Raw genomic sequence first — 23,423 nt, forward strand, 5'->3', positions numbered from 1 at the left:
GTGCTACCATTTACCGAGTGCCTCTTCTGTGCCAGCCCCACTCAAAGCACTGTCAACATATGACTAGGCGATTTAATTCTAGAAACCTTATGAAGTAGATACTGTTACCATCCCCACTTTACAGATAAGAAAGCTGAGGCTCAGAGAGGTCAAGAGCACTCAGCTAATCAATGACCCAAGACTCTCCTGTCCCAGAGCTTGTTCTCTTAACCCGTCATTATTCTTTTCTTTCCAAAAGCCAGTAAAAACAATCATTTGAAACATGTACGATGGAAATAAAATTAGTGAAAGCCGCCACACTAAAGCTGTATTTAATTTATCTGCTCACATTTAATCCTAACAACCGCTACAGGCAGGAGCAAATCAAAGCCCCACGGGGTTGACACATCAGAAGGGACAGGGCAGTACTGGCGGAAATCGAAACCTCACCCTCAGCAGCACTGAAAACTCCAAAACCTCGCTCTTCCGCCAGCAGCACCTTTTATAGCCCTCGATCCCGGAAGTCCCGCCCCAGGAGAAAGACGGTTTCCGGATAGAATTGCCTTCAAGGGAAACCGGAAAGAGTCATGGGACCGGGCCGTTCCGGGCGCTCTAGCATTCCTCCACTCTATGGCTTCCGCCAATTGACAAGTCCGGAGCGGCGAGGCTCCTCTCTATTGGAAGCGCAGCTTCGCGTAGGCGGGCAGCTCGGCCTGCGGCTCGCTGATTGGCTGGGCTTGCCATGCGGGGCGAAGGGGCGGTGCGTGGGGCATGCGGACGCGGGTGACCGGCTGCTTTCCCAGACAGGTGGAGGCTGGCGCATGTGGGCTCTTCGCTCGCTGCTGCTGCGGGCCGCGGCTGGGCGCGCCATGTCGCAGGGACCCGCCCGCCGCCAGCGGCCGCCCAAGGACCCGCTGCGGCACCTGCGCACGCGGGAGAAGCGCGGCCCGTCGTGGGAACCGGGGGGCCCGAACACCGTGTACCTGCAGGTGGTGGCGGCCGGCGGCCGGGATGCGGGCGCCGCGCTCTATGTCTTCTCTGAGTACAACCGGTCAGTGCGCCGCGCCCAGTCCCCTTACCGAGCCTCCTCCCTCCCCGTCCTCGTGCTGCGCCCCCGGGAGCATCCCAGCACCTCCTTGGGCTTCCCTTACCCTTTCTTCACACATGTGGGAGTTCACTCCTGCAGCCCATCTTAGTCTTTTGGTGGGAGGGAGATCCTAGATTCCTTACGTCCTATGTCCGTATAGTTTCCGGGAGTCCCTGAAGCACCTCCCGGGGTATAAGTGTCCTCTTCCCGGCCCTTCGCCCCCGAGTTGGCTCTTGGCACTGAGCCGCACCCGCTTCCGTGCGCCCGAAGGCCGGGCCTCACAGTTGGTGTGTGGGGTAGACAGGTCTGGTGAGGATGTGATGAGGAAAGAATCCGTCTCACCCCAGACCAACCTACACAGGCCCCAGTCCCCAACCCAGCATCCCGATCACAGAAATGTGGCCCTGTAGTCCAACATGGGTCGTTAGGTTTTCCCCCCAAAGTGTACAGTCAAGCATCTAAACAGTGTGAAAGATTTCACAGATGAGAGTCTTCTGTCTAGCTTGTGTAATGTTTATCCCGTAGGTATCTCTTCAACTGTGGAGAAGGCGTCCAGCGACTCATGCAGGAGCACAAGTGAGTCAATCATTTTCTTGTGGGGTGGAGATGATTAAGGAGCTTGAAAGCTGAGATGAGAGGGAGGAGTGTTTTTTATAGCAGAAGAGAGGGCTCCTCCTGCTTAAATGTTTCTCTTTCTTAGGCTGAAGGTGGCTCGTTTGGACAACATATTCCTCACTCGGATGCACTGGTGTAATGTGGGGGGGTTGTGTGGTAAGTATATTCTTTCTGGGGTCAGAGGCTGGAAGGAAGTCTCTGGAATTTTAACCTGCATTGCCTTTTTTTGCCCATCTTCCGAGTCCAGGGAAGCTGGAAATCTTTTTATGCCAGCCCAGTCAGCTGCAGCACAGAGCATGAAAAGCTGTGACTCAGAAGAGCAGATTTTAACACGGATACTGCCTCCAAGTGTTTACCATCCGCTCCAATTGAGTCACTGAACTGGGGATATGTGACAGTAACCTGGAGAGTGCAGTGGTGGTGATGATAGTAAATATATTTACCATCAAGACCGTTTGCAGCTACACACAGATCCCTACTATGCAGATTACCCCATTATTCACGGCCACCAATAGGAAGGTCAAGATTGTGTTGCTGCCAAATTCTCTAAGCTTTGTGACGTGGCTAGGTGGGAGTAGGGTGGCGAACCGGTCCCGTTCTCAGAGCTGAGACTAGGGTGAGGCAGGTGGAGCGCCTAGAGTGCGGAATTTAAGGCCATCTCTGTACTTGCATCCTAGCTGCCCCACTGCCTCAGCCTGGTATCAGCCCTGCCCTTCTAGAGGCGTTTTAGGGATATTTGGTGCCCCCTGTACTTCTCGCTAGCAACACTTCTGCCCTGTATGTGTTCCCGGATAACTGCTTAAAGGCTGGAATGAGGACGAGTAGCTTGAGAGCTAGTTAAGTAAGGAGCGCTCCTCCTGGCTGCCGCTGCAGGTCAAGGTGACAAGAGATCTGATTTTATTCACCCTTTTTAGGAATGATTCTTACTTTAAAGGAAACCGGGCTTCCAAAGTGTGTACTTTCTGGACCTCCACAACTGGTGAGTCTCTCCTGCCTCGGCTTTCCACGCTAACCCCTCCTTTTTTAAGGTTAGTAACAGGAATTCCCATTTTTACAAATCAGTCTTCTGCCCTCCAGAGATAACACTTCACCTTTCAAGTTAAAGAGAACTGAGTCTAAAACCGTATTAACCGTGACACCTTGAAAAAGTTACTTTATCTCCTGGAGCCTCAGTTTCTTCTTCTGTAAAATGGCTATAATGTTTCATAGCCACAACTGTTAAGGATTAAATGAAGTAATACATATAAAACCCTAAATCGCTGTATGAGATGTTTCGTACCAAGTGGGCACACAATAAATGTTAGCTTTTATTCTTACTTATTTACTAAATTTCAGACCTCTTCATACCTTCCAAACCAGCTTATTACACTGGTGAGAGGTTGTGTGCACATTGTCAAAACTATTGAACGTAACACTTCATTTCCCAGTTCTTAAGATGAAAGGCAGCCCAACGTCAAGTCCTGTTAATTCTGTCTCCAGGATAATGCCATGGCTCCGTCCGTTTGTCTCCATCTCATTAAGGCCTTCATCTCTGTCCCCTACACCCGTCTACAGTGATAGTTTCCCGTATCTGTCCTTGCTTCCCTGTAAGCAGTCCACACGCAGCAGCAAGAAGGGCCTCTTTAAGGCATAGCTGCAGGCGCGTCACTTCCATCCTAAAACCCTTCAAGGGGGTTCTCCGTTGCAGTTCAGTCCAGACGCTTAATCTGGCCTCCAGGTCCTGTGGGCCGTGGCCCTTGTCCACGCTTGCATCTGGATCCCAGTCACCAAGCCGGAGCTACGCGGGTCCACTCTCAGCTCTTCACTGAAGCCCCTTCTCGTCTCAGTGCTTCGTCCATACACTGGTCCCCTCCACCTCCTCTCATCCCTGCCTAGATCCTTCTGAACCATCAGGGCTCAGCTAAAGGGTCATTTACTCAGCAGTGTCCTGACTCTCCAGACAAGCCGTATCCCAGCTCCCTGCATTTTTCGTTTTCCTCACAGAGCGCTTAGCACCACTACCGCTAAGCTGTCCTTTGTGTTACCATTTGTTGCATTTTTGTCTCCTCCACTTCATTCTCAGTTTCAGGAGGGCAGGGACCCCATCTCCTTCTCACTGCCACATCCTTGGCATCTAACATAGAGTGGACACTCAGTAAATATTTGTATAAGGGAAGTTCAGAATACTTTCTGAACTTAGTTGTATGTTGATACCTATTGATACCTCTTGTGTACTTGAATACATTGCTGTGTTCCGCATTTGTGCAACCATAACTGCTCACTTCTTTATTTTTTTTTTTTAGGAACAATACCTAGAAGCTATCAAAATATTTTCTGGTCCCTTGAAAGGAATAGACCTGGGTATGGCCTTGATTATGACTCACTATCTGCCATTTCTTTCCCATAGGCCCCAGACTCTCAAATTAGAATCCATGAAAACTGACCTAAATTAAACCTTAAAATCAAGTGCTTCATCAGCATGAGGTGAATTTTTAAAATATTGCCTGTTGCGTTTTCTCTGCCCCCACTTCATGGCCCCAAATATAGACCCGACAGGCAGGAGTGATTTAAAACTGCAATGTGCCTGCCTGTATGCAGGAAGTGGTCTCCATCTAGGCACTGAGTCTCCTCCCCTGGGCCTCGAGGTGGTTCTCATGGTTGAATTGGCCTGAATTCCTTGTAGTAGGAAGAGGGTGTGAGCAGCTCAGGCTGGGCTGGGAGACACATGATGGCCTCTCGAGGGAAAAAGGCCTAACAGAGGATGGTGGCAGTGCTTGACCTGGAGGTGGTGTGCATCTCTGACTTGTTAAAGCTCCTCTTTCACAGAAACACTAATATTTTATTTTAAAATGTATACTGGCTCTTAGAGTTGAGGTGATAGATTCTCTGGCCTCACAATGCTGTGTGTTAACTTGTGTCTTTTAAATTTGAGTGTTGGTTTCTTTTTTTTTAATGAGTAGTCACATTGATCATAATATGTCTTCTCATTCAGCTGTAGTAAATATTAATGAGTGATGAAAGTATATTTTTGCTTCTTTCCTAAAAACTTTAATTTACTCAGAAATTCGGGTTTTAGTGCAGATTCCTACCAAAATTCCAAAGCAGTTTAGTTGCTTGTGGTTGGTGATCTGGGAGGTTAATTTTCACGCATGTTTGCTAACGCAGCCACTTTTCTGTCATCTTTTCATGTAGCTGTGCGGCCCCACTCTGCCCCAGAATACAAGGATGAGACCATGACGGTTTTCCAGGTCCCCATATACAGTGAGTATGGAAGCCACGTTTCCCAGGAGGAAGAGGAAGATGTAGGTCCTAGGTGAGGAAGGGGTGGGTGAAGACAGACACCGCTTGAATATGGGCTCCGGGTACCCGGATTTGTGTTCTGAGCACGATTTGGAAATTTAGCTGTGGGAATAAGAGCTGGACCCAGCCCTTCATGGACAGACATGTTTAACTCAGATAATGCCCAGGACTGTGCTTTGGAATACTGCGTCATCAAGCACTGCTCTCAGATTTCTGCGCTCACTGCTTGGGGTTTATTTGCCACAGATGTGAGGACCCTCCTTTGATGAGAGGATTTTGGAGAGATGTGCACAGATAGACATTCTTTTAATACAGCAGGCTCATAGAAGTGTCGTCAGGTCCTAGGGCCAGATGATGTGGTTTTGACTTAGAGACGGACTGTCTGCACATCAGTCCTGCCATGTCAGTATTGTCCTCGAGTCTGACTCAGCACACTCTGTGTCAGGTTTGACCTCCTGTGAGAAGATTGTGGAGCTGTTAGGACATTTGCTTGGCAGTGCTAACTAGCCTGACACTTGCTGAGTGCTGAAAGGGTAGAGATGAGAGCCCCCAGCCAAGGCCAGAGAAGTCCAGGACCTGACCCGCGGGTGGAAGAAGGGAGGGAGCCGAGCACTGTGGCTCGAGCAGAGGCACAATGCCAGAGGCCATGGAGAAGGCTGGTCTGGTTAGAACACTCCTTGCCTGGCTCCCTCCTGGTCAGATGGCTTCTCTGACCCCCACCGCCAGCACCAGCCTGGTTTGTGTTCCTCCCTCCCCAGCACGTGGCAGTTTACTTGTGTATGTGTTGTGTGATGAGTGCTGAACCTGCACAACGTGCTGGCTGTGCGTTCCCGGTGCCCGGTCAGCACTGGAGGAACAGGCTCACACGAGGAGCAGCCAGCCTTACAGGAGACCGGCAGCTGTGCGTCAGCGTCTTAGAGCAGTGATTTTTTTTTCTTGACCTTGAAACTTAACTGACTGCAAAATTATGCTCCTTCCATGGAAATGGGTAACCTTCGGGCCAAAATCTCTTTACTGAGACTGATGATAATGAATAAACCCGCCTACTCCCTGCATGCTATCTAGTCAACAAACACTGTTGAGCTTCGACTGTAGTCAGAGCTGTGAGCTGAGCAGACATGTAAAGATGAGTGAGCCCTAAATGCAGCCTGGGGACCAGCTGGGGAGGGCTCATTTATCCTGTAGTAGAAGATGTGTTGATGTGGTGGGCATTCGGCATTCCCACTCCTGAACATCTGGGTGCTGGCTGTGAGCTCGCCTTGCGTGATGTGTAATTTGCTTGTTTCCCCTACTGACCAGGTGAGCAGAGGTGTGGAGAGCACCACCCATCACAGAGTCCAGGACGACTCAGTCCAGAGCGGTCTTCAGACTCCAGGTCAACTGAAAACGAGCCTCCCCTTCCAGATGGCAATGGTATTTGAACAAAACAGTACACTGTCAAGAGGATTCCTTTTTTGTAATCCATTGCCCGTTGATGCTGTAAATTTGAATCATTATCATAAGAAAGTTGTGTGTAAAACAGATACTTTTTCCTTGGCATGTTAGGACTTGGCCTGTGGGGAGAGGGAGCAGGGTTGTCATAATGGGGCAGTACAGAGCTGTAGGGGCCAACCTGCAGTCCTGGGTCGGCCCCACGCTTTGTGTTCAGCTTACCCAGAGGAGAGCAGGGCCTGGCAAATTGATTCATACAGAGGACTTTGTGTTTTTCGTTACTGCAAGCATTAATGCAAGTTAATTTTTCATGAATGCAGGAGCTATAACTGCTAAGCTGACAAAACAGTCATGTCAGTGAGGGATCTGCACCTTTTCTTCCATAACAACAACCTACTGGGAAACGGAATTAAAATTCTGAGATTAGATGTATCAGAGGAATTGGGCTGTGTAAGGAGAATGTTGTCCAGTGTTGGACAAGGTTCAAGAAGTTCCTCTTTCTGCCCCGAGGTTGTGTCTGTCTGATGACGAGAAGAGGCCCACCCTGTAAGCCGTCCTTTTTTGGATGGCATGGGTGAATGCTGACACATTTGTTCTGCGGGCCTTTTAGCTTCTGTGTTATTTCACCTATTCTTATACTTGTTCATAAAGCACATTGCAACTTAGTTTTTCTCTCTTCTCCACTTCTAGGTAAACTTTCATCTTTTAAACATTTCACTTGCCATTCTAAAGTTTTTCTGGTTGCTGTTTTGCACTTTTCGTTTACTCAAATCTCAACAGGAGTAGGAATAAGCAAAGGTCTGCTGGAGAAAGGATACCAGAGTTTTCTTCGACCTTTTATTGGAACAGTTATGACCATTTAACTTTGTGTGCAGTCACATTAGGTGGCTTGCAGATGATCCTCGATCTGAAAGGCCTGTCAACCTTCACATTTACCTTGCTGTAATCAGATTCGTTTTTCCTCAGGCATCAGCCGGACGCTGGATGGCAGGGACCCCTCCTTGGTGGTGGCTTTTGTCTGTAAGGTAAGTGCCCTTCTTTGGGCTTCAAGTGAGCGTGTGCCTGGTGACCTCTTCACTTTTCCAGTCATTTGAAGGTAGCAGCTCCTCAGTCACCTGTGCCAAGAAGCACAGACACCCTGTTTCTCAGTACACCCCCTGTACTCTTATGTACTTCCAAATTCTCTTCCAGCGAGAGTTGGTCCACCTGTATATTCGTTTATATCTGGCTGTGATCGGTCCTCTTACACTTTAGAAATAAAGGCAGCTTTGTTTGTTTTTCTTCAAATGAATCAAGCCTTTATTCAGACTCCTTCAGCTCTATCATAGTCTATATCATCTCACTGTAGTTGTTAAACTGCTAACATTGGACTAATTTTAACATTGGTTGGCATTCACAAAGGCCTAAATCTGCAAATCTGAAGTTGGTAAGATTTTATGAAAATTTTATTACAATAAGGTATTTTTAAGATCTGAGTAATGGCTTAATTTTAATAGGACTTTAAGATTTTATTATAATGTGCAATACACTTTTGTCTAATTGTTGGTAAGGCTGTACATTGTTTTTTTTGTGGGTTTGGATTTTTTTTAAAGAAGGAATGTTGGTTTTAAAATATATTTGTAATTTTCATCCAAATTCTAACACTAACGAGTGAAAACAATTATGAAAGGCAGTAGTAATATTAATTATTAATTGTAAGATCACTGTCAGTATCACTTTCCTCAATTTGTTTAAATAATAGTAATTTTTATAAAAGTTAAGTACTATTGTCGATATGCTTATTACTTCTGTATTTCTGTGTTTTTAGGCGGCAAAATTTCTTAAAGTAGTTTATATGGTATCAATCTTTCACTTGTATTAGATCCTTCCTGCCTTCCTAGGTAGATTACATGGAGCTTGGTGAAATGTGTTCTGCCTGACACGGGCGCGACCCTTATAAACTCTGCCAGTTGTGCTGTTCCCAGGCCACTGTTGCCGGGAGCTGGGGCTGCTGCCTGGCTTTTCTGTCTCCTTTGCTGTCTGCAGCTACTTCTGAGAACGCCTCTCACTGGGTCAGCCTGGAGCCCCTTTTCCCTCTTCTCATTGCCGCTTCTCGGCTAAGGGTTTGGAAGGCAGTAAAGCCAAGTTAGTTCAAGTTCTGGGAGGTGGGAGAAAATAGGCTGGCGTGTGAGGACCTGAGCACCTCTAATCTGAGGGGAGAGCATGGGCTTCCCACAGCTGCGTGCTTGCTCCAGGTCTTGTAGGCTGGCACTCTGGTCTTACCTGTCTTCCAAATACTGTGCATTCCCCAGCTGGGAACAAGTTTCCCCATGGGTTGAATTCAGCTTGTCGTGGAGGGATGGGTTTTGCTTGCCTTAGGTCTGCAAGTTCCTGTTGAACATGAGAAGCATTTAGTTTCCATCCTCGCATTCATTCGGGTCTGTGGAGGGAGTGTTGGGTCCCAACAGTGCTTGTTACTGTCATTGTCTAAAGATGTCATCTAAGCTCTGTCATCTTTATGTTATGTGCATACACCTGAGCTGTGATCCTTCCTCCAGGATAGTGTTTTCCCCAGACAGAAAATTCTAGAATCCTAATAAGACTTTAGGATCTTAGTTGGAGACTTTGCCTTAAGAATAATTTCCTTATAAAGATCTAAGGAAGAAAATGAAAATCAAATATAATTCAACACTCAATGACTTATTAACATCTCATGCCATTCCTGACTTTTTTCTGTTATTATATATGAAATATGTAGATCCCAAAAATGCTTGTCTGGAAGTTTTTAAGTACAGAATGAATGATTATGAGGTTTTGTGATAGGATTGTTGTTTGCCCTTCTAACATAACAAGAGCATATTGGGAAGTTTTTATTAGAACTTTTCTCCAGTATAAAAGTGGCAGCACTATATTGCCAAATATGTGAAAAGTAGAGGAGAAAAGTCATCCGTACTTTTAGTCCCATCACTGTCGTTGGAATACTGTGTTATACGGTGACCTACATGATCACTCCTGTTGGACAAGGTTCTAGCGATGTTCCCTTAGCTATTGACGGGTGAGAGCAGGATGATAGAACAGAAGAGTGTTTCTCCACAAGGATCCTTGAAGGATGCTTTTTATTTGATGTGGAAATGGGTTACATTTTATTAAATTTATAACAAGTTGATGTTGGGAAGTGAAGCACTATGTTTTAAATCATTCAGCTTTTAGTACTGAAGCGTTTCAAAATAAATGACTTCTTCAGAATGTAGTATACTTTATCTGAAAGCACTAACCTAACCTGTATTTGTATAAATTGTATGAAAGTAAAATTAATTTAAAAAGTAAAACCAGAAAGATGCACTTTTATGAAAATTGATTAAAACTCAGTTTCTTTGTTAGTCGCTGAAATTACATTTACGTTCTCTGTGTTGCAGCTTCACTTGAAGAAAGGAAACTTCTTGGTGCTCAAAGCAAAGGAGCTGGGCCTCCCCGTGTGAGTGTCGGGGACGCGGCTACTGGGGCCCCATGGGTGTGTCTTTGTTCCTAAAGCTGCTGTCTCACAGCGGGCTTGCCTCTTCATTTCAGCGGGACCGCTGCCATTGCTCCCATCATAGCTGCTGTCAAGGACGGGAAAAGTGTCACATATGAGGGCAGAGAGGTGAGACGCCCCATTTGCATGATGTTTCATGAAACATCTGGAACACTGGGCAGAGTTGCTGTCTGGTTCAGGTCCTACACATAGCACTTTTGAGGGAAGTGGAACAGCTTAGATTTCCATCGCTCAGCTAAACGATAAAATGGGGTGTCTTATCTAGACGTCCTGCATATCAACACTGGCTGCCTTTGGGTATTTCCATAGATTGTCTGTTTTGGATCTGGGGTCCTCCTCCTAATGGGATGGGCGCTTTCCCTCGTACTTGAGCTTGAGGCAGTGTCCAACAACAGCTCGCATAAGGATGGACTTTGGGTGCATGGCCCAAAGGATGCCACCATGTTCTTCACCAACATGTTTTGTCTGGCATCTGAGGATGCTAGGACCATGGGTCACAGACCTGAGAGAAGCTAGAACGTCGTGCCTGGCTTCCTGGTCACTCTAGGTGTAAATGTCCTCTGCAAGCTGGCTGCCTAAGAGTAAGCAGAGAGTAGGAAAGGTACAGGTGGTGGTCCTTACCTTGGTTTCTGCTTGCTCAGGAGGGATTATGTAATGTTAGCAGTTGACTGGAAGGCCATTCGATGTTTGCCGAGCTGTGACTCTGCTCTGGGAGAGCATCATGACCCCAATGATTTTGCAGATTCTGCCTGAAGAGATCTGTACTCCTCCAGATCCTGGCCTTGCTTTTTTTGTGGTAGAATGTCCAGACGAAGGATTCATTCAGCCCATCTGTGAGAATGCCACCTTCAAGAGGTAATGAGGGGTCTCCAGGGTGGGCGAAGTGAGAGCCGACCCTCTGCTCGTGGAGCCCGGCTGGTGTCGACAGGGTGTCTGGCTTGACCCGTGGTTGCTCCTGGCCTGGAGCTGTGTCTCTGGGAGAGCTCACTGTCTGCATTTGAAATGCCGAAACCCGACTCCTACCTTGGGCTCGATCCTCCTGGCAGGATATACAAAGCTACTGGTAGTTGGTGGGCTTTGTGGTGTACACAGCCTTGCAGGGAAATTAGGAAAGACTGACTGAAAACCAGAGACGGCTGTGGACTAGAAAATCAGTCCACTTAGAGTTCTAAGTCTAGGACAAATTCTAGAACTTTCTTGAGTTCTAGTTAATATCCCAAATCATTATTTGGATTACTTGTACCTAAATGAATTTTCTTCACTTAGCTGTATTGAATCTAATGCGGTAGGTCTTGGTCTAGGTCTGAAGTGTTTGAGACAGTCTTGGTCAAGGGTCTGTGTTAAGGGACAGAGTCTCAGCCTGGGAACATCTTTGTTCTGATGGCCTGAGTACCATTCTCCTCTGTCCTCCAAACAAGTTGACCTGTTTTGCAGTTCAGCTTTAATCCTGGGTAGACTCTTTGACCCACATGTCTGTTTTAATTTTTCTCCCATTCTTAATGGTATATTCTATCTGTATTTTTCCTGTCGTTAATTTTTATTTTTATTTTTTCACTAACTGTTTTATTCTACTTAGTACAACAGATCTTTTAGGGCATCCATATTTGTTGTTAAGTTAGTGTTAGAAGTTCTTCCGGGGTCCAGTTTATTGTCTTTGGGTGAATTTGGGTACCCTGGTGACACAGGCTTTGTGTTGTAATTAAGTTGTGGGCAGCAAAGCTACTTCAAGTCACTCTGACCAGCTGTCAGCTGGGAGCTATCGCATGGATGTGTTGCTGTCCAGTTTAAATACATGGCCTGTGGACTCCTGTGTGTGTGTGTTTGTGCATGTGTGTGGGAGGGTAGGTAAAAACAGCTACTATATGTATTTTTTAAGGGAACTGGAAGGAAACACATTGACATGTTAGTGACTCTTTCTCTAGATGGGGGAATAACAAACGATTTTAATTTTCCATCCCTGTGACTCGGGTCTTCTAGAAGGCAGGCGCCAAGGTGGAATTGGAGGTGCAGGAGATTTAATGGAGGAAATGCCTGTGAAAGATAAAGGCGTGAGGGAGCAGGAGGCGGCAGGGAGAGCTTTTGTTCTGCTGTGCAGGTCCGACCCCTGAGAAAGGAGGGGACAGGAAGAGCCTGGTTCTGCAGCACAGCCCTGACAAAGGCTCAGGCAGGCCAATGGCAAACCCCACTGCCTGCCAAATAGAGGAGTCCCGGGTCAGTGCTGGGGCTCTGCTGTCCCGGGTCAGCGCTGGGGCTGCGCCATGCTCAGGCACCTCTGCGAGCAGCCAGGGACAGTTTGGCCTGGTTTTGCAGGCTGTGGGCTCTCGGCAGCCCCTGAGAGAGAGCCGAACGGCGCCCCTCCCTGGCTGCACACTCCCTGATTGTTCATGTTCTGCGTTTGTGTCACTTAACAAAGCGAAGCCCCACTCTTCCTTCCGCCCAGGTACCAAGGAAAGGCCGATGCCCCTGTGGCGCTGGTGGTTCACATGGCCCCAGAGTGTGTGCTTATGGACAGCAGATACCAGCAGTGGATGGAGAGGTATGGAGCCCAGCAGGACATGCGGGGCCACTCTGCTAGGTGTGACACATTTCTCTCTACCCTCCCCTTCACTCTTTCAAGTGCTCCCTACCCTTCTACACTTGCCTAAACCTTCTCTGGGATTCCTGTGGTCCCTGAATTCTGGAAGCATCCAGTGTAGCTCTAGTGAAGAAATACCACCGCTAGGTGGCGCAGTGTCCCACAGTTTACACCCTCCACACCCAGTGCGTGAACAAACACTGCCTTTTTGTTGATGATCCCACCGTGTCTCCTACAGAAGAGACCTGTGAGTATACACTAAGAGCTTCGGTTTATTGAGGCCCCACAACGCAACAGGCAGCATGTTAAACACCCTGCATTTCATTCAGTTCTTTAGTCTTCCCAACAACCACATGAGGCAGGTGTTCTACCAAAATGTAGTAACCGGAAGAAGAGGTCACTTTACTTTTTCCTCTAGGCTTTGTTGGCCAGCAGCAGCATCAGCTGGAAGGAATGATTTGAGTTGAACCCAAGCACATGTAATTTTGGGCAGCATTTCGGCCTCCCCTCCTGTTTCCTCCCAGGGTCTCCCTTCACCTCTTTCCTCATTAGTCCCTGCAGTGTCTTACTCAGTTCTTTTAGGCTTTTTGAGTCTTAACATATGTTTTCTGTTTTCCTCTTATTTCGCCTTTTCTTCTTCCACCCTGAACTCCACGTTCCTAGCTGTAGGCTCCAAAGACCTTAACTTTTCTCATTTCTTTTAGTACTCTTTCCAACACACCCCAAAGGCAGTTGAGTTTGGACAGAACACGGGATTTGAAGACAGAAGGAGTGTGATTATGTTTGGCCATTCAGTAGCAATCTTTGTGGACAAGTCACTTACTCTCCTTGAATATTTCCATCATCATCATGGCTCCAAATCTCCAGAGCTGCCCCTCAGATGGAAATGTTCCCTAAAGGACACCATGAATGTCCAGTCTGTTTCATCCTAGATTTGGGCCTGACACCCAGCACCTGATCCTGAATGAGAAGAGTGTGTCAGTTCACAACCTCCGCAGCCACAAGATTCAGACGCAGCTCAACCTCATCCACCCCGACATCTTCCCCCCGCTTGCCGGTGTCCCCTGTAAGGTAGGGTCACAGAACGGTCCCTGGGCCCGGCCCCACCCCTTTCTTTCTCTCCACAGAGTGGGTTTTGTCTCTTTCAGGAAGAAGGCGCCACCTTCAGTGTGCCCACTGTCCGGGGTGAATGCCTCCTCAAGTATCAGCTCCGTCCCCGGAGGGAGTGGCAGAGGTCTGTGGGGTTCCGAGCTGATGGAATGCTCGAGGTCAGGGGTTGGCAAGACTTTTTGGTAAAGGGCCCAGCAGTAAATATTTCAGGCCTTGCAGGCCATGTCTCTGTTATAACTACTCAACTCTGCTGTTGTAGCAAGAAAGAGCCATAGAAATACGACTATGAGTGGATATGGCTGTGTTCCAATGCAAATTCATTTACTACAACAGCCGACTCTGGTCTGGGTTGAGTGGAAAATTGAAGCCAGTGATTGTCCTTTTCTAAATTGTTTCTCTAATAGTAACAGTGATACGTGTTTGTTGTTTTACAAAATAGAAAATAAGAAGTGTGTGGTGAACAAAATCAATCACCCATAATTCTGTCATCCCGAGATAATGATTGTTAACATTCTGTGTGTTTTAAGTATATGGGCATGTATCAAAAAAACGTATATGTGGGTTGCTGGCCTGAAAGTGTTGTCAGTCCTTTCCTGTATCATTATATAGTCTTCAGTAGCAAAATTTTTATTGGTATTCCAGATAGGGATGTTTATTCATTTGAAACATTTCCAATTTTGTTGTTCTACTGAAACAGTAAATGTCTGATACATAGATCTTTGAGTGGAACTCTGTTCCCCCAGGGTAATTCTTACATGTGGGATTACTAGGTCAGTGTGACACTTCTTAAGGGACTTGATAAACGTAGTTGCCATCCAGAAAGGCAACTCCAACCAGTAATGTGAGACGTGCTTACTGCCCCACATCTTTAATCGTTAAGGTCTGGATCTTGTCTAGTTTGAAGCTTCCTGTCTGCTCCTTAGTGTCTGTGCTGGAATTGGCCGTGTTCCAGGTTTCACTGGATGCTGTGTGCTGTTCTGAGCAGTTGAGGCTCTTTCACAGACTACGTGGTCGCATGACTGGGCATGACGATGCCTAGGGCTTGGAGAGCCTGTTGTCCCTTTGTCAGCATCTGCACAGGCAGTTCACAAAGCCGTGATTAACAAACCTAGCCCTTTCCAGATTCACCTTATACCTGTGAAAAATACAATTCCCAGACCTGCTGAGTTAGAATCTTGAGAGTTAGGCCTGGGACTCACTTCCTAAGCTCCCAGGTGACTACAGTGCTCAGTCAGTTGGAGAGCCACTGATCCAAGGCTTGCTGCTCACAGAGGTCAGGACCAGCAATATCACATCACGTGGGATCTTGCTGGAAATGCTGTCTCAGCTCCAGCCCAGAGCCTCCGAATCAGGCCCTGCATCTCGACAAGGCTCCCAGGCGATGGGTCGTGTGCACGTTAGTTTGAGAGCCACTGCTCTCGGGCTGTGCTTGTCAGCTGACACGATTTTACCCTCCTCCCCACCCTTGCTCCCCGGCCCCCAGGGGGATGCTAGATGCTAGAGTAGAGGTCAGGGATGGTGCACAGGACCCCGCCCCGCGGCCCAACGGCCAATGTCAGTTTTGCCAGGCTTTGAGCTGAGAGATGTTCTGAGGAGCTAAAGCTATTTAGAACTCGCTCTGAGACCCCATGTTGCCGAGAAAGGGTCCACAAGGCAGGAGAACAGAACTGCCCAACGTCTTAGTCATTAGTCTTCAGTCTCGATTTGAAGAGCTTTCTGCAGAATGTCTCCGTGAATTGATTCTGGATTTCCAAATTGGTGTTTTCTTGTGGCCGCACACTCCGTTGCTGAGATGCTTTTCTCCCTACAGGGACGCCATTGTTACTTGCAATCCTGATGAATTCATAGCCGAGGCTCTGGAGCTCCCCAATTTCCAGGAGAGCGTGCAGGAATACAGGAAGACTGTGCAGGAGGGCCCAGCCCCGGCAGGTGAGGAAGACCAAGGACCAGCCTCTCTCCCAGCCTCTGCCTCCTGCACGTGTGATCATAGCACTAAGTGGAGTGTCAGCCTGCCACAGCCTGTCTGGACTGCTGTGATCAGTCCTTCTCTATCCTCTATTTAAAACCACTAGTGCCTGCCCTGCCCCCAGACCGAAGGGGCTGTGCAGTGATGATGCCCAGGCCTTCTTTACACGGCACACGCCGAGTGCAGCTGTTCTGGAAACTCGGCCAACTTGGGATCTAGTCCTGGCCTTGCTAATAAGGATCCACAGAAGATTTGCCCCCGTCCCTCACCTTGTTGGGTTTTCATTGCCTCATCAGGAAAAGTAGTTAGGGGGACTTTGTGACCTCTCCTCCAGTAGTTGGTTTTTCCAGTATTGTTTTCAACTAATGAGAAATAGAGAATGCTGGAATAGAGGGTGGCGTTGGGAGCTTAGCGTAGTCAGCCTCAGGCAAGTGTGAATCTCACCTCCTCTTGAACTTGCCTTGCCGTGCGTGTCGGGGGAAGACTGACTTCCCTGGCCTTAGTGACCTTCGGGTTTGTGATTGGATTTCTGGTATGTATGTGAAAGATGGATTGAGTCAGGTGTAAACGTGCACATGGGGCCTCCAGGCTGGGTGAGGCTGTGGAAGGGGCACAGCTTCGGAATCATCAGCTCTCCCTGGATTTGAGTCCTGGCTCTGCCTCTTCCTCCCTCTGGAGAGCTGACCCCCGAGCCTGAGCACTGACCCACCCCTTGAGGTCAGTGACAGTTCATAGCACAAAGGAGTCCCCTTTGTTATTTAAAGACTTAGAGCAACTCTCTTGAAGAAAGGCTGTAGAATTTGCGCTCCCTCCCAACAGTCCTTTACCCACAAATAGCCTGGGCACCTCTCAGAGGAGGGGCCTTACTTAAGGACGGTGCCAGCTCAGACCACCAGCCCCGCCTGGGAAGCTGGACTTACTCATCTGCTGGCTGAATGCTGGCTCACTTTGGACCCAAGGAAGTGGACTGTTACGTGTATTTTTCCATAGAGACAAGAAGCCAGCATCCAGAAATCATCTTCCTCGGAACAGGGTCTGCCATCCCGATGAAGATTCGAAACGTCAGCTCCACGCTTGTCAACATAAGGTATTACTGCTGTCTCAGGAAACGTCCCGCCATCCAGGAGCATGCTCATTTCTCAACACAAGTCCTGCTCCACCCACCGGGCTGATGGGAAAATGCAATCGTATAAAGCTCTGCAAGCTTGTCATCTTGGCTAGAATGCCCCATAAGAGGAGTAGTGGGTGTTAACGCATTTTATAGCCTCAGTAGCTAACTTAAGCTTCTGGGAATCACCGAACTTCGTCACTCATTATGTCTTTTGGTAAAAATAGCTAATTTTACTGTATGCCGTGCACCTTGCTGAGAAATTATCTGACTTAATTTTCACATTAATCCTATGAAGTAGTGACTAACTCCCCCTTTTATTGATCAGTAAACTGATGCTCAGAGAGGTTACTTGGCTCTGGTAGCCACAGCTGGTAAGTGGCAGGTCCAAAATGTGAGTTGGTGTCTTCATTGCTACCAACGAGTTACTGGTGACGGTGAGCCAGCTTCTGAGTGTGCATTTGTTTGGTGTTCAGCGCCCTGACTGAATGGTTTTAGATGATCTCTTGGGTTTGCCTGGTGTCATTTGTGGGCAGAGAGATTACTCAAGGGCATTGTGGACGTTCCTGGCACTTCTGCAGGTGTCTACATGAAGGAAATGAGACTATGAAGTACCAGGTTTGTTTATAAATTTTGCTTCGTCATCTTAGATGCTAGTGGTGGATGATAAACAACCAAATAATGTATTAAATGTACACAGCAATTGTGAGATGCCCCCTGGTATCAAAAATATATGAATCGGGAACATATTTTCATATGACCGGGGAAGTGCAGTAAAGGGGCTCGGCGAGGGCCAGCCTTTCCCTGGGGATGGAGGTGCCCCGTGAGGGGGCTTCTCCTGGAACCCTACGGGGGCCCCTCAAGGCAGCTGCAGCTAATCGGAAGGTGCTGTTACTGGCTTGCCTTCCCTGCTCAGTTTATCCCCCAAAGGTAAAGTCTCTGTGCTCTGAGGGTCCTCTCTGGAAATGAGTGTAGCCCGCCTGGCTCACTGCTCACTGCTCCGCCCAGAGAAGGAATTCGAAGGCCTAAGGAGCGAAGATTCTCACCCCTTGGAGCAGAGGTTCTGAAACGGGCCAGCGGTGGAATCAAAGCTCCCTGAGCTCTGTGTGAGGCTGGCTGAATCTGAAGCCCAGACTGGAGCCGGAGTCCACATCAGCTATCTCCCAGGGAGCGGTGCAGCCTGTCCTGCACCGGCGGGCTCTGAGGACACGGGCTAGAAAACCAGAACTGCCTGAACGGGGGGAAAACATCCACCGGCAACCAGACCTCCCACCCAGATGGCAGCAGCATGCCCGCCTCAGGCCGTGTCAACAGTGGGTGTGACGGAATTCAGCCTAAATCGGCAGGGTGTCATTGTCAGGAGCCAGTATTTTTCTCTCCCATTCCACATAGACTTTTTTTTGGATGCCCAGCATTTGTGTAGCCCTGTGTACTTTCTTTATATTTTAAAGGGTTTTGGGTTCCATTTTATAGAAAAATTCTTTTGTCTCTGAGGATGGACGTCTAAGATTGCCGTCATGTTTACATGAGCTCCTCAGAGGATAGCATGAGAGGCTATGGAAGGACATAGAAAGTGCCGCCACTGCCACCTGCTCTTCTCTCTGAAGGACAAACCGTCTCAGCCGCCAGAGGCCTTTCCTGTCGGTGCTGAGTCTCGCCCCTCTCTGCAGCTCTGACAAGTCCCTGCTGCTGGACTGTGGCGAAGGCACGTTTGGGCAGCTGTGCCGTCACTACGGCGATGACGTGGACAGGGTCCTGGGCACCCTCGCCGCCGTGTTCGTGTCCCACCTGCACGCGGATCACCACACGGTGAGTGTCCTGGAGCAGGCGCTGCCTCAGTGGCTCCCCACTTCCCTGCTGCTCTCCTCCCTCCTCGTCCCGCACTTGTCCGGGGCTGTGGTTTCTCCTCTCTCGCTGGGTCCTGGCCTTGACTGCCGCGGTGCAGGCACAGTCCTTCTGCTCACTAAAACGTCTCGTCTTTCTCTTTGCCTCGTGGTCATGCAGCATCGGGGTTTGCCTTCACCCAGCTTGTCCTGAGTCCTGCCTTCTCCACGGCCTGCTCAGGGAACTTCAGCCAGAGCTGGGAAACCTGGTCTCCTGGGGCTGCTGGGTCCCCAGGCCACTGCCCTCTCTTTTCTGCTCACATCGCCTGTGACGTTTCAGGGCAGTGTTGGAGGATGGGGGCTGATAGAGAGCTAGCCGGACGAGGACTCCAGACCCACACACGGGGAACAAAGCCGAGTTTGGCCATGGCTGATCCGTGCCCCCTTCTTCCTCCGCAGGGCTTGTTAAACATCCTGCTGCAGAGAGAACGGGCTTTGGTGAGTGCGACCCTTGATGTTCCTGCTGTTTCTGAGTGTTGGATTACACATCAACAGCCTTACCTCCTGCCCCTCTAGACCGTTTTCACTGAGACGTTCTGTCATTGACGCGGCACCCTGATTTCCTGTTTCAGGCATCTCTGGGCAAGCCCTTTCACCCTTTGCTGGTGGTCGCCCCCACCCAGCTGAGGGCCTGGCTCCAGAAGTACCACAACCAGTGCCAGCAGATTCTGCATCACGTCAGGTGAGCGTCTGGGCGCCCTGACCCCCGGGCTGTCGTCATCTGCCGCCTACGTCACAGGCTCGGGGCTGCTGTGGGCAGTTAATGAGACCTCCTGGCAGCTTGGCCCCAGACGGTGGAAGCAGGGAGAGATGCTTTGGCTCAAGGGTAGAAACGCTTAGATGGTCTCCACTTAAACGTTTGTTCTCTTTGACACGTCTCTTCTCAGGTCTGTTTTCAGTTCTGTTGGTTTCTAGATTTTTGCCAATACTTCCCCATGAAACAGTTCCAGGACACAGGGCCCGATAGTGGCTGGCACAGAGACCGTCCACACCGGGTGGACGAATGGTGGGAGCTGGCCCCTCCTGATGTCAGGGGAAGGAGCCCATGGGCCTGAGCCTGCAGGGCCTGCGCGGGGAGGGCCCTCGATGCCTGAGCTGTGGGCAGCGGGCACCTGTTAGGTTTCTGGCGGTGGCCTATGGCTTTTGGTTTGGCTCTTTGTAATTGACTGCTCTTTCCCTGCCTTAGTGACTGATTTAAATTGTGTTTCTTTATAATAAGGACTTGGGGGCTCTCAGGCAGAGATTTGAACTTTAAGTTAAATGTTTTTGTTTTTGTTTTTTAACATTTGTTTTTTAAATGTTTATCTACTCACAGTATGATTCCTGCCAAATGCCTTCAGAAAGGAGCTGAGGTCTGCAGCCCCGAAGTTGAACGCTTGATTAGTACGCTGCTGGGAGCCTGTGATTTGGAGGAGGTAAGGGGGCGGGCCAGGCGTGGGAGGGCAAGGTGGGGGCACGGCTCCGAGCGCCTGCTTCTCCAGTTTCAGACCTGCCTGGTCCGGCACTGCAAGCATGCCTTCGGCTGTGCACTGGTCCACACGTCCGGCTGGAAGGTGGTCTATTCGGGGGACACCATGCCCTGTGAGGCTCTGGTGCAGATGGGTGAGTAGAGGCAGCCGGCATGGGGCCCACCTGACAACCTCTGGTTGTTCTCCTAATATGTGGACATGCCGCAGGGCCAGGGGAACAAGTGTTTGGGCCTGGAGACAGCTGTGTGGGCCCAGGGCCAGCTTCCCAGGGGGAAGGCTCTGCTCAGCGCCCGTACTTCCCCTCTAGGGAAGGACGCCACCCTCCTGATACACGAGGCCACGCTGGAGGATGGTCTGGAAGAGGAAGCTGTGGAAAAGACACACAGGTAGCAGAGACCTCTGAGCCCTTGTCACCCACTCCCACCCCGCCAGAAGTGACACTCTGAGCGGGCTCGCATTGTCCTCCAGTGGCAGCAGGCAGCCTGCTTCCCACAAAGGCCTGTGGGCACTTTGACCTGGGCCAGCTCTCTTCTGTGCCCTCTGCCTTTATCTCTGCAAGTTCTCTAGGCAAGGCTCTGCGGGGGGTTTTTGAAAGAAATGGAAATCACTGAAATAAACTCTAGCCACGTCAGGGGAACCTGGGGGCAGGGGCGCTGGCTCCTGGGCTACTTTAAGGGGAAAGAGTGTTGCCCCAGGTGAGAAGCCCCTGCTTTTTCTCAGACGCCCTCACTGGTGGGAGGTTTGACAGCCAGCACAGAGCCTGGGCTTCATTTAGGGGAATGTGTGAAGAGTCTGGCCTCGAGAGAGAGTGTGTTGGCTAAAGAGAAGCCAATGATTGAGCAACCTTCCTGCCTTCCCTGGGTGCCTGGGTGGGGACTGGGGGCCAGACTGGGTGGGGTCTGGGCCAGCGCTCTCCTTCGAGGCCTGCACTTTGGGTGGGCTTCAGCCTTATTTCCCTCCTTTATTTGCAGCACGACCTCCCAAGCGATCAGCGTGGGGATGCGGATGAACGCAGAGTTCATCATGCTGAACCACTTCAGTCAGCGGTATGCCAAGATCCCCCTTTTCAGCCCTGACTTCAACGACAAAGTTGGAATTGCCTTTGACCACATGAAGGTCTGTGTAGGGCGTGGGCTGTGTAGGGTGGGGCTGGGGCAGAGAGACGCACTCCATCCATGTGCAGGATGGTCGGGCTCAGGCCACCCCGGGGGGGAGGGTATCTAGCCATCACCCATCATGACCAGCACTGGCTTTGATGGAGAGACAGACCTTCCATGGGCCTTCTTGACAGACCTCAGTGTCAGCTCTCTGGACGTCACCGAGAGCCTCTCTGAGGCCTGGTTCGTTCATGGGCACGTCATTTGAGCCTCCCCCCAGGCCTGGGAGACAGACACTCCTCTCGTGAGTGGTAGAACCAGACCTTGCCCCTCTGGCTTTCCAGAATGAAGGGGCGGGGCGGGGCGGGGCCCAGGGTTTTTTTTTGAGGAGCTTGATTCTCAGTCTGGCTGCCTTGCCTTTCCTGAGGCCCCTTAGCCAGGAGTGGGGAATCTACGCCCCTCTCTTTAGAGAGTGTCTCCTCTCTCCATGGCGTCTTCTTCCTTTTCTGTTTTCTCCCAGCCATGGTCAGTTGATGAGGGTTCGTAAAGAGGAGCTGGTGCCTGCTATGTGAGCACATGATTTCCTCACTGCAGCTCCTGCCTCCAACCCAGCCCCTCTGAGGTGTGTCCTTGTCCTCCGTTTTGCCTTCTAGGTCTGCTTCAGAGACTTCCCAACAGTGCCCAAGCTGACTGCCCCGCTGAAAGCCCTGTTTGCCGGCGACATCGAGGAGATGGAGGAGCGCAGGGAGAAGCGGGAGCTGCGGCTGGTGCGGGCGGCCCTCCTGTCCAGGGAGCCGGCGGGTGGCCCTGCAGACAGGAAGCCCCAGCAGAAACGGGCCCACGCGGAGGAGCCTCAGAACCCACAGAGCAAGAAGGTCAGGGCAAACTGAAGGACGGGCAGTGACCCTGACCTCGAAGGCTCACGTCCTCTGACCTGCGCACTGGCACTGTGTGCCCTCCTTGCCTGGTGGGAGCCCGAGGGCATGGCTCACAGCGAGGCCACGGAATAGGTGGTGAGAAGCTGAGCCTGGGCTTGGGCCCTGGTAAGGAGTGGCCTGCTCGACGCCTCCCACGACCTGTGCTGGCAAAGCCTCGAGACAGGAGGCTGCCGAAAGGAAGAACGCAGGGACAACTGGAATTTAGTGCCAGTCAAGTTTTAAAGTCACATGGAAAAAGAGGGTGCACCCACACCTGCTCCAGCCCAGTTATTCCCTCTGCGCGCTAGGCGTAAGCCACGTCACGGGGAGCGCTGGATTGTGGACATGAAGTCTGAGCATCCAAGACTCAAGGAATAGTCTTTCCAAAGACACAGAACACAATAAAGATTCCACTTGGAACCCGAGTGCTTTGCTTCGTGCTGGTGCCCCCTCTGAGCAGGAGTCGCCCTGTGTGGTGTTGTGCCCAGGTGCCCAGCGTGCCCTGAAAGCTGGCTCTTATCTCCTGAGGACCGTTGGAGTCTGTTCCCAGGGAGTCACCACCCTCAGTAGCCTAGTTTTTTGACAGAGCCAAGTCGTGCCTGCTCACAGTGGCGTGGTTTCACGCACTAGAAGAGCCAGGCTGGGCCTGCACAGTGGCTCAGGGGAATGCAGGCCTGCTCATTGTTCTGGGTGAAAACGGAGACAGGAGATTTGCTCTTCCTTGCCCTGTGATGAGAATGAGAGCCACCCACTGCCCCTCAAAGCATTGAGAAATGCCACGTCAGGCTGGCTCCTCACCCTCCTTTTGGGATTTTACAACACTGAGGTAGTGCCTGAAAATTGAGAGAATTTTCAAAGCTAAATCTAGAGTTTTTTTGTGTATTCTCCCTATCCAGGAGAACATAGAAAAAGCTTTAAAAACTCAGGTGACAAGACAGAGACAGACCAAAGACTTGGCCTTGCCTAGCTGGGACCTCAGGTTTTCTCCTGAGGCAGCATCTAAGATGGAGTCCCGTGCTCCCACCAGCTTATTACTAAAACGAGAAGGCCACGCTCACGGATAATAAATCTATTTTAATAACATTACTTTGGACAACTATTTGTACATGTATTTAAAGGTAACTTTCAACCCCTGGGCTCCATTACAAATTGGGTACTGAACTGCCCTTGCCAGGAAGTGAGCAAAGCTGTTAACATCAAAAGTTTGCAAATCCCACTGTCAGAGAAGGGTTATTTTACACTGTGTTGGGAAAAATAACTAAGCATTTAAATTTCTCATTGTACACCTGTACATTGGTTTAGATTGAATGGCTCAAATTAAACAAATATAGAGAGATTTCATATATACAAATATTATATCATGTATAGGTATATCATATCTATTTTAAAAGGATAA

The 23,423-nt window shown here is 49.7% G+C and overlaps 1 protein-coding gene across 1 annotated transcript; it reads left to right on the forward strand.

Annotated features, from left to right (window-relative positions):
- Positions 1 to 718: 718 nt before the first annotated feature.
- ELAC2 (elaC ribonuclease Z 2) lies at positions 719 to 23,383 on the forward strand. Its single transcript, XM_014864179.3, has 24 exons — positions 719 to 1,030; positions 1,592 to 1,642; positions 1,767 to 1,837; positions 2,596 to 2,660; positions 3,964 to 4,021; positions 4,853 to 4,921; positions 6,260 to 6,373; positions 7,358 to 7,416; positions 9,787 to 9,845; positions 9,938 to 10,010; positions 10,645 to 10,757; positions 12,343 to 12,438; positions 13,410 to 13,548; positions 13,626 to 13,711; positions 15,398 to 15,516; positions 16,544 to 16,640; positions 18,332 to 18,470; positions 18,944 to 18,982; positions 19,117 to 19,226; positions 19,860 to 19,959; positions 20,026 to 20,146; positions 20,321 to 20,399; positions 20,985 to 21,129; positions 21,764 to 23,383. Exons 1-24 carry the CDS (start codon positions 801 to 803, stop codon positions 21,998 to 22,000), a joined length of 2,469 nt encoding a protein of 822 aa, XP_014719665.1. The 5' UTR covers positions 719 to 800; the 3' UTR covers positions 22,001 to 23,383.
- Positions 23,384 to 23,423: the final 40 nt, after the last annotated feature.

Source organism: Equus asinus, chromosome 13 (assembly GCF_041296235.1).
Source record: "Equus asinus isolate D_3611 breed Donkey chromosome 13, EquAss-T2T_v2, whole genome shotgun sequence".
NCBI lineage: Eukaryota > Metazoa > Chordata > Mammalia > Perissodactyla > Equidae > Equus > Equus asinus.

Excerpts from the sequence above, each read along its gene's own strand:
- ELAC2 (XM_014864179.3), top strand. The coding sequence starts at position 801 with ATGTGGGCTCTTCGCTCGCTGCTGCTGCGGGCCGCGGCTGGGCGCGCC. Across the intron at positions 1,838-2,595 it reads TAATGTGGGGGGGTTGTGTG|GAATGATTCTTACTTTAAAG; the intron begins GTAAGTATATTC and ends CACCCTTTTTAG. Across the intron at positions 16,641-18,331 it reads TCCACGCTTGTCAACATAAG|CTCTGACAAGTCCCTGCTGC; the intron begins GTATTACTGCTG and ends CCCTCTCTGCAG.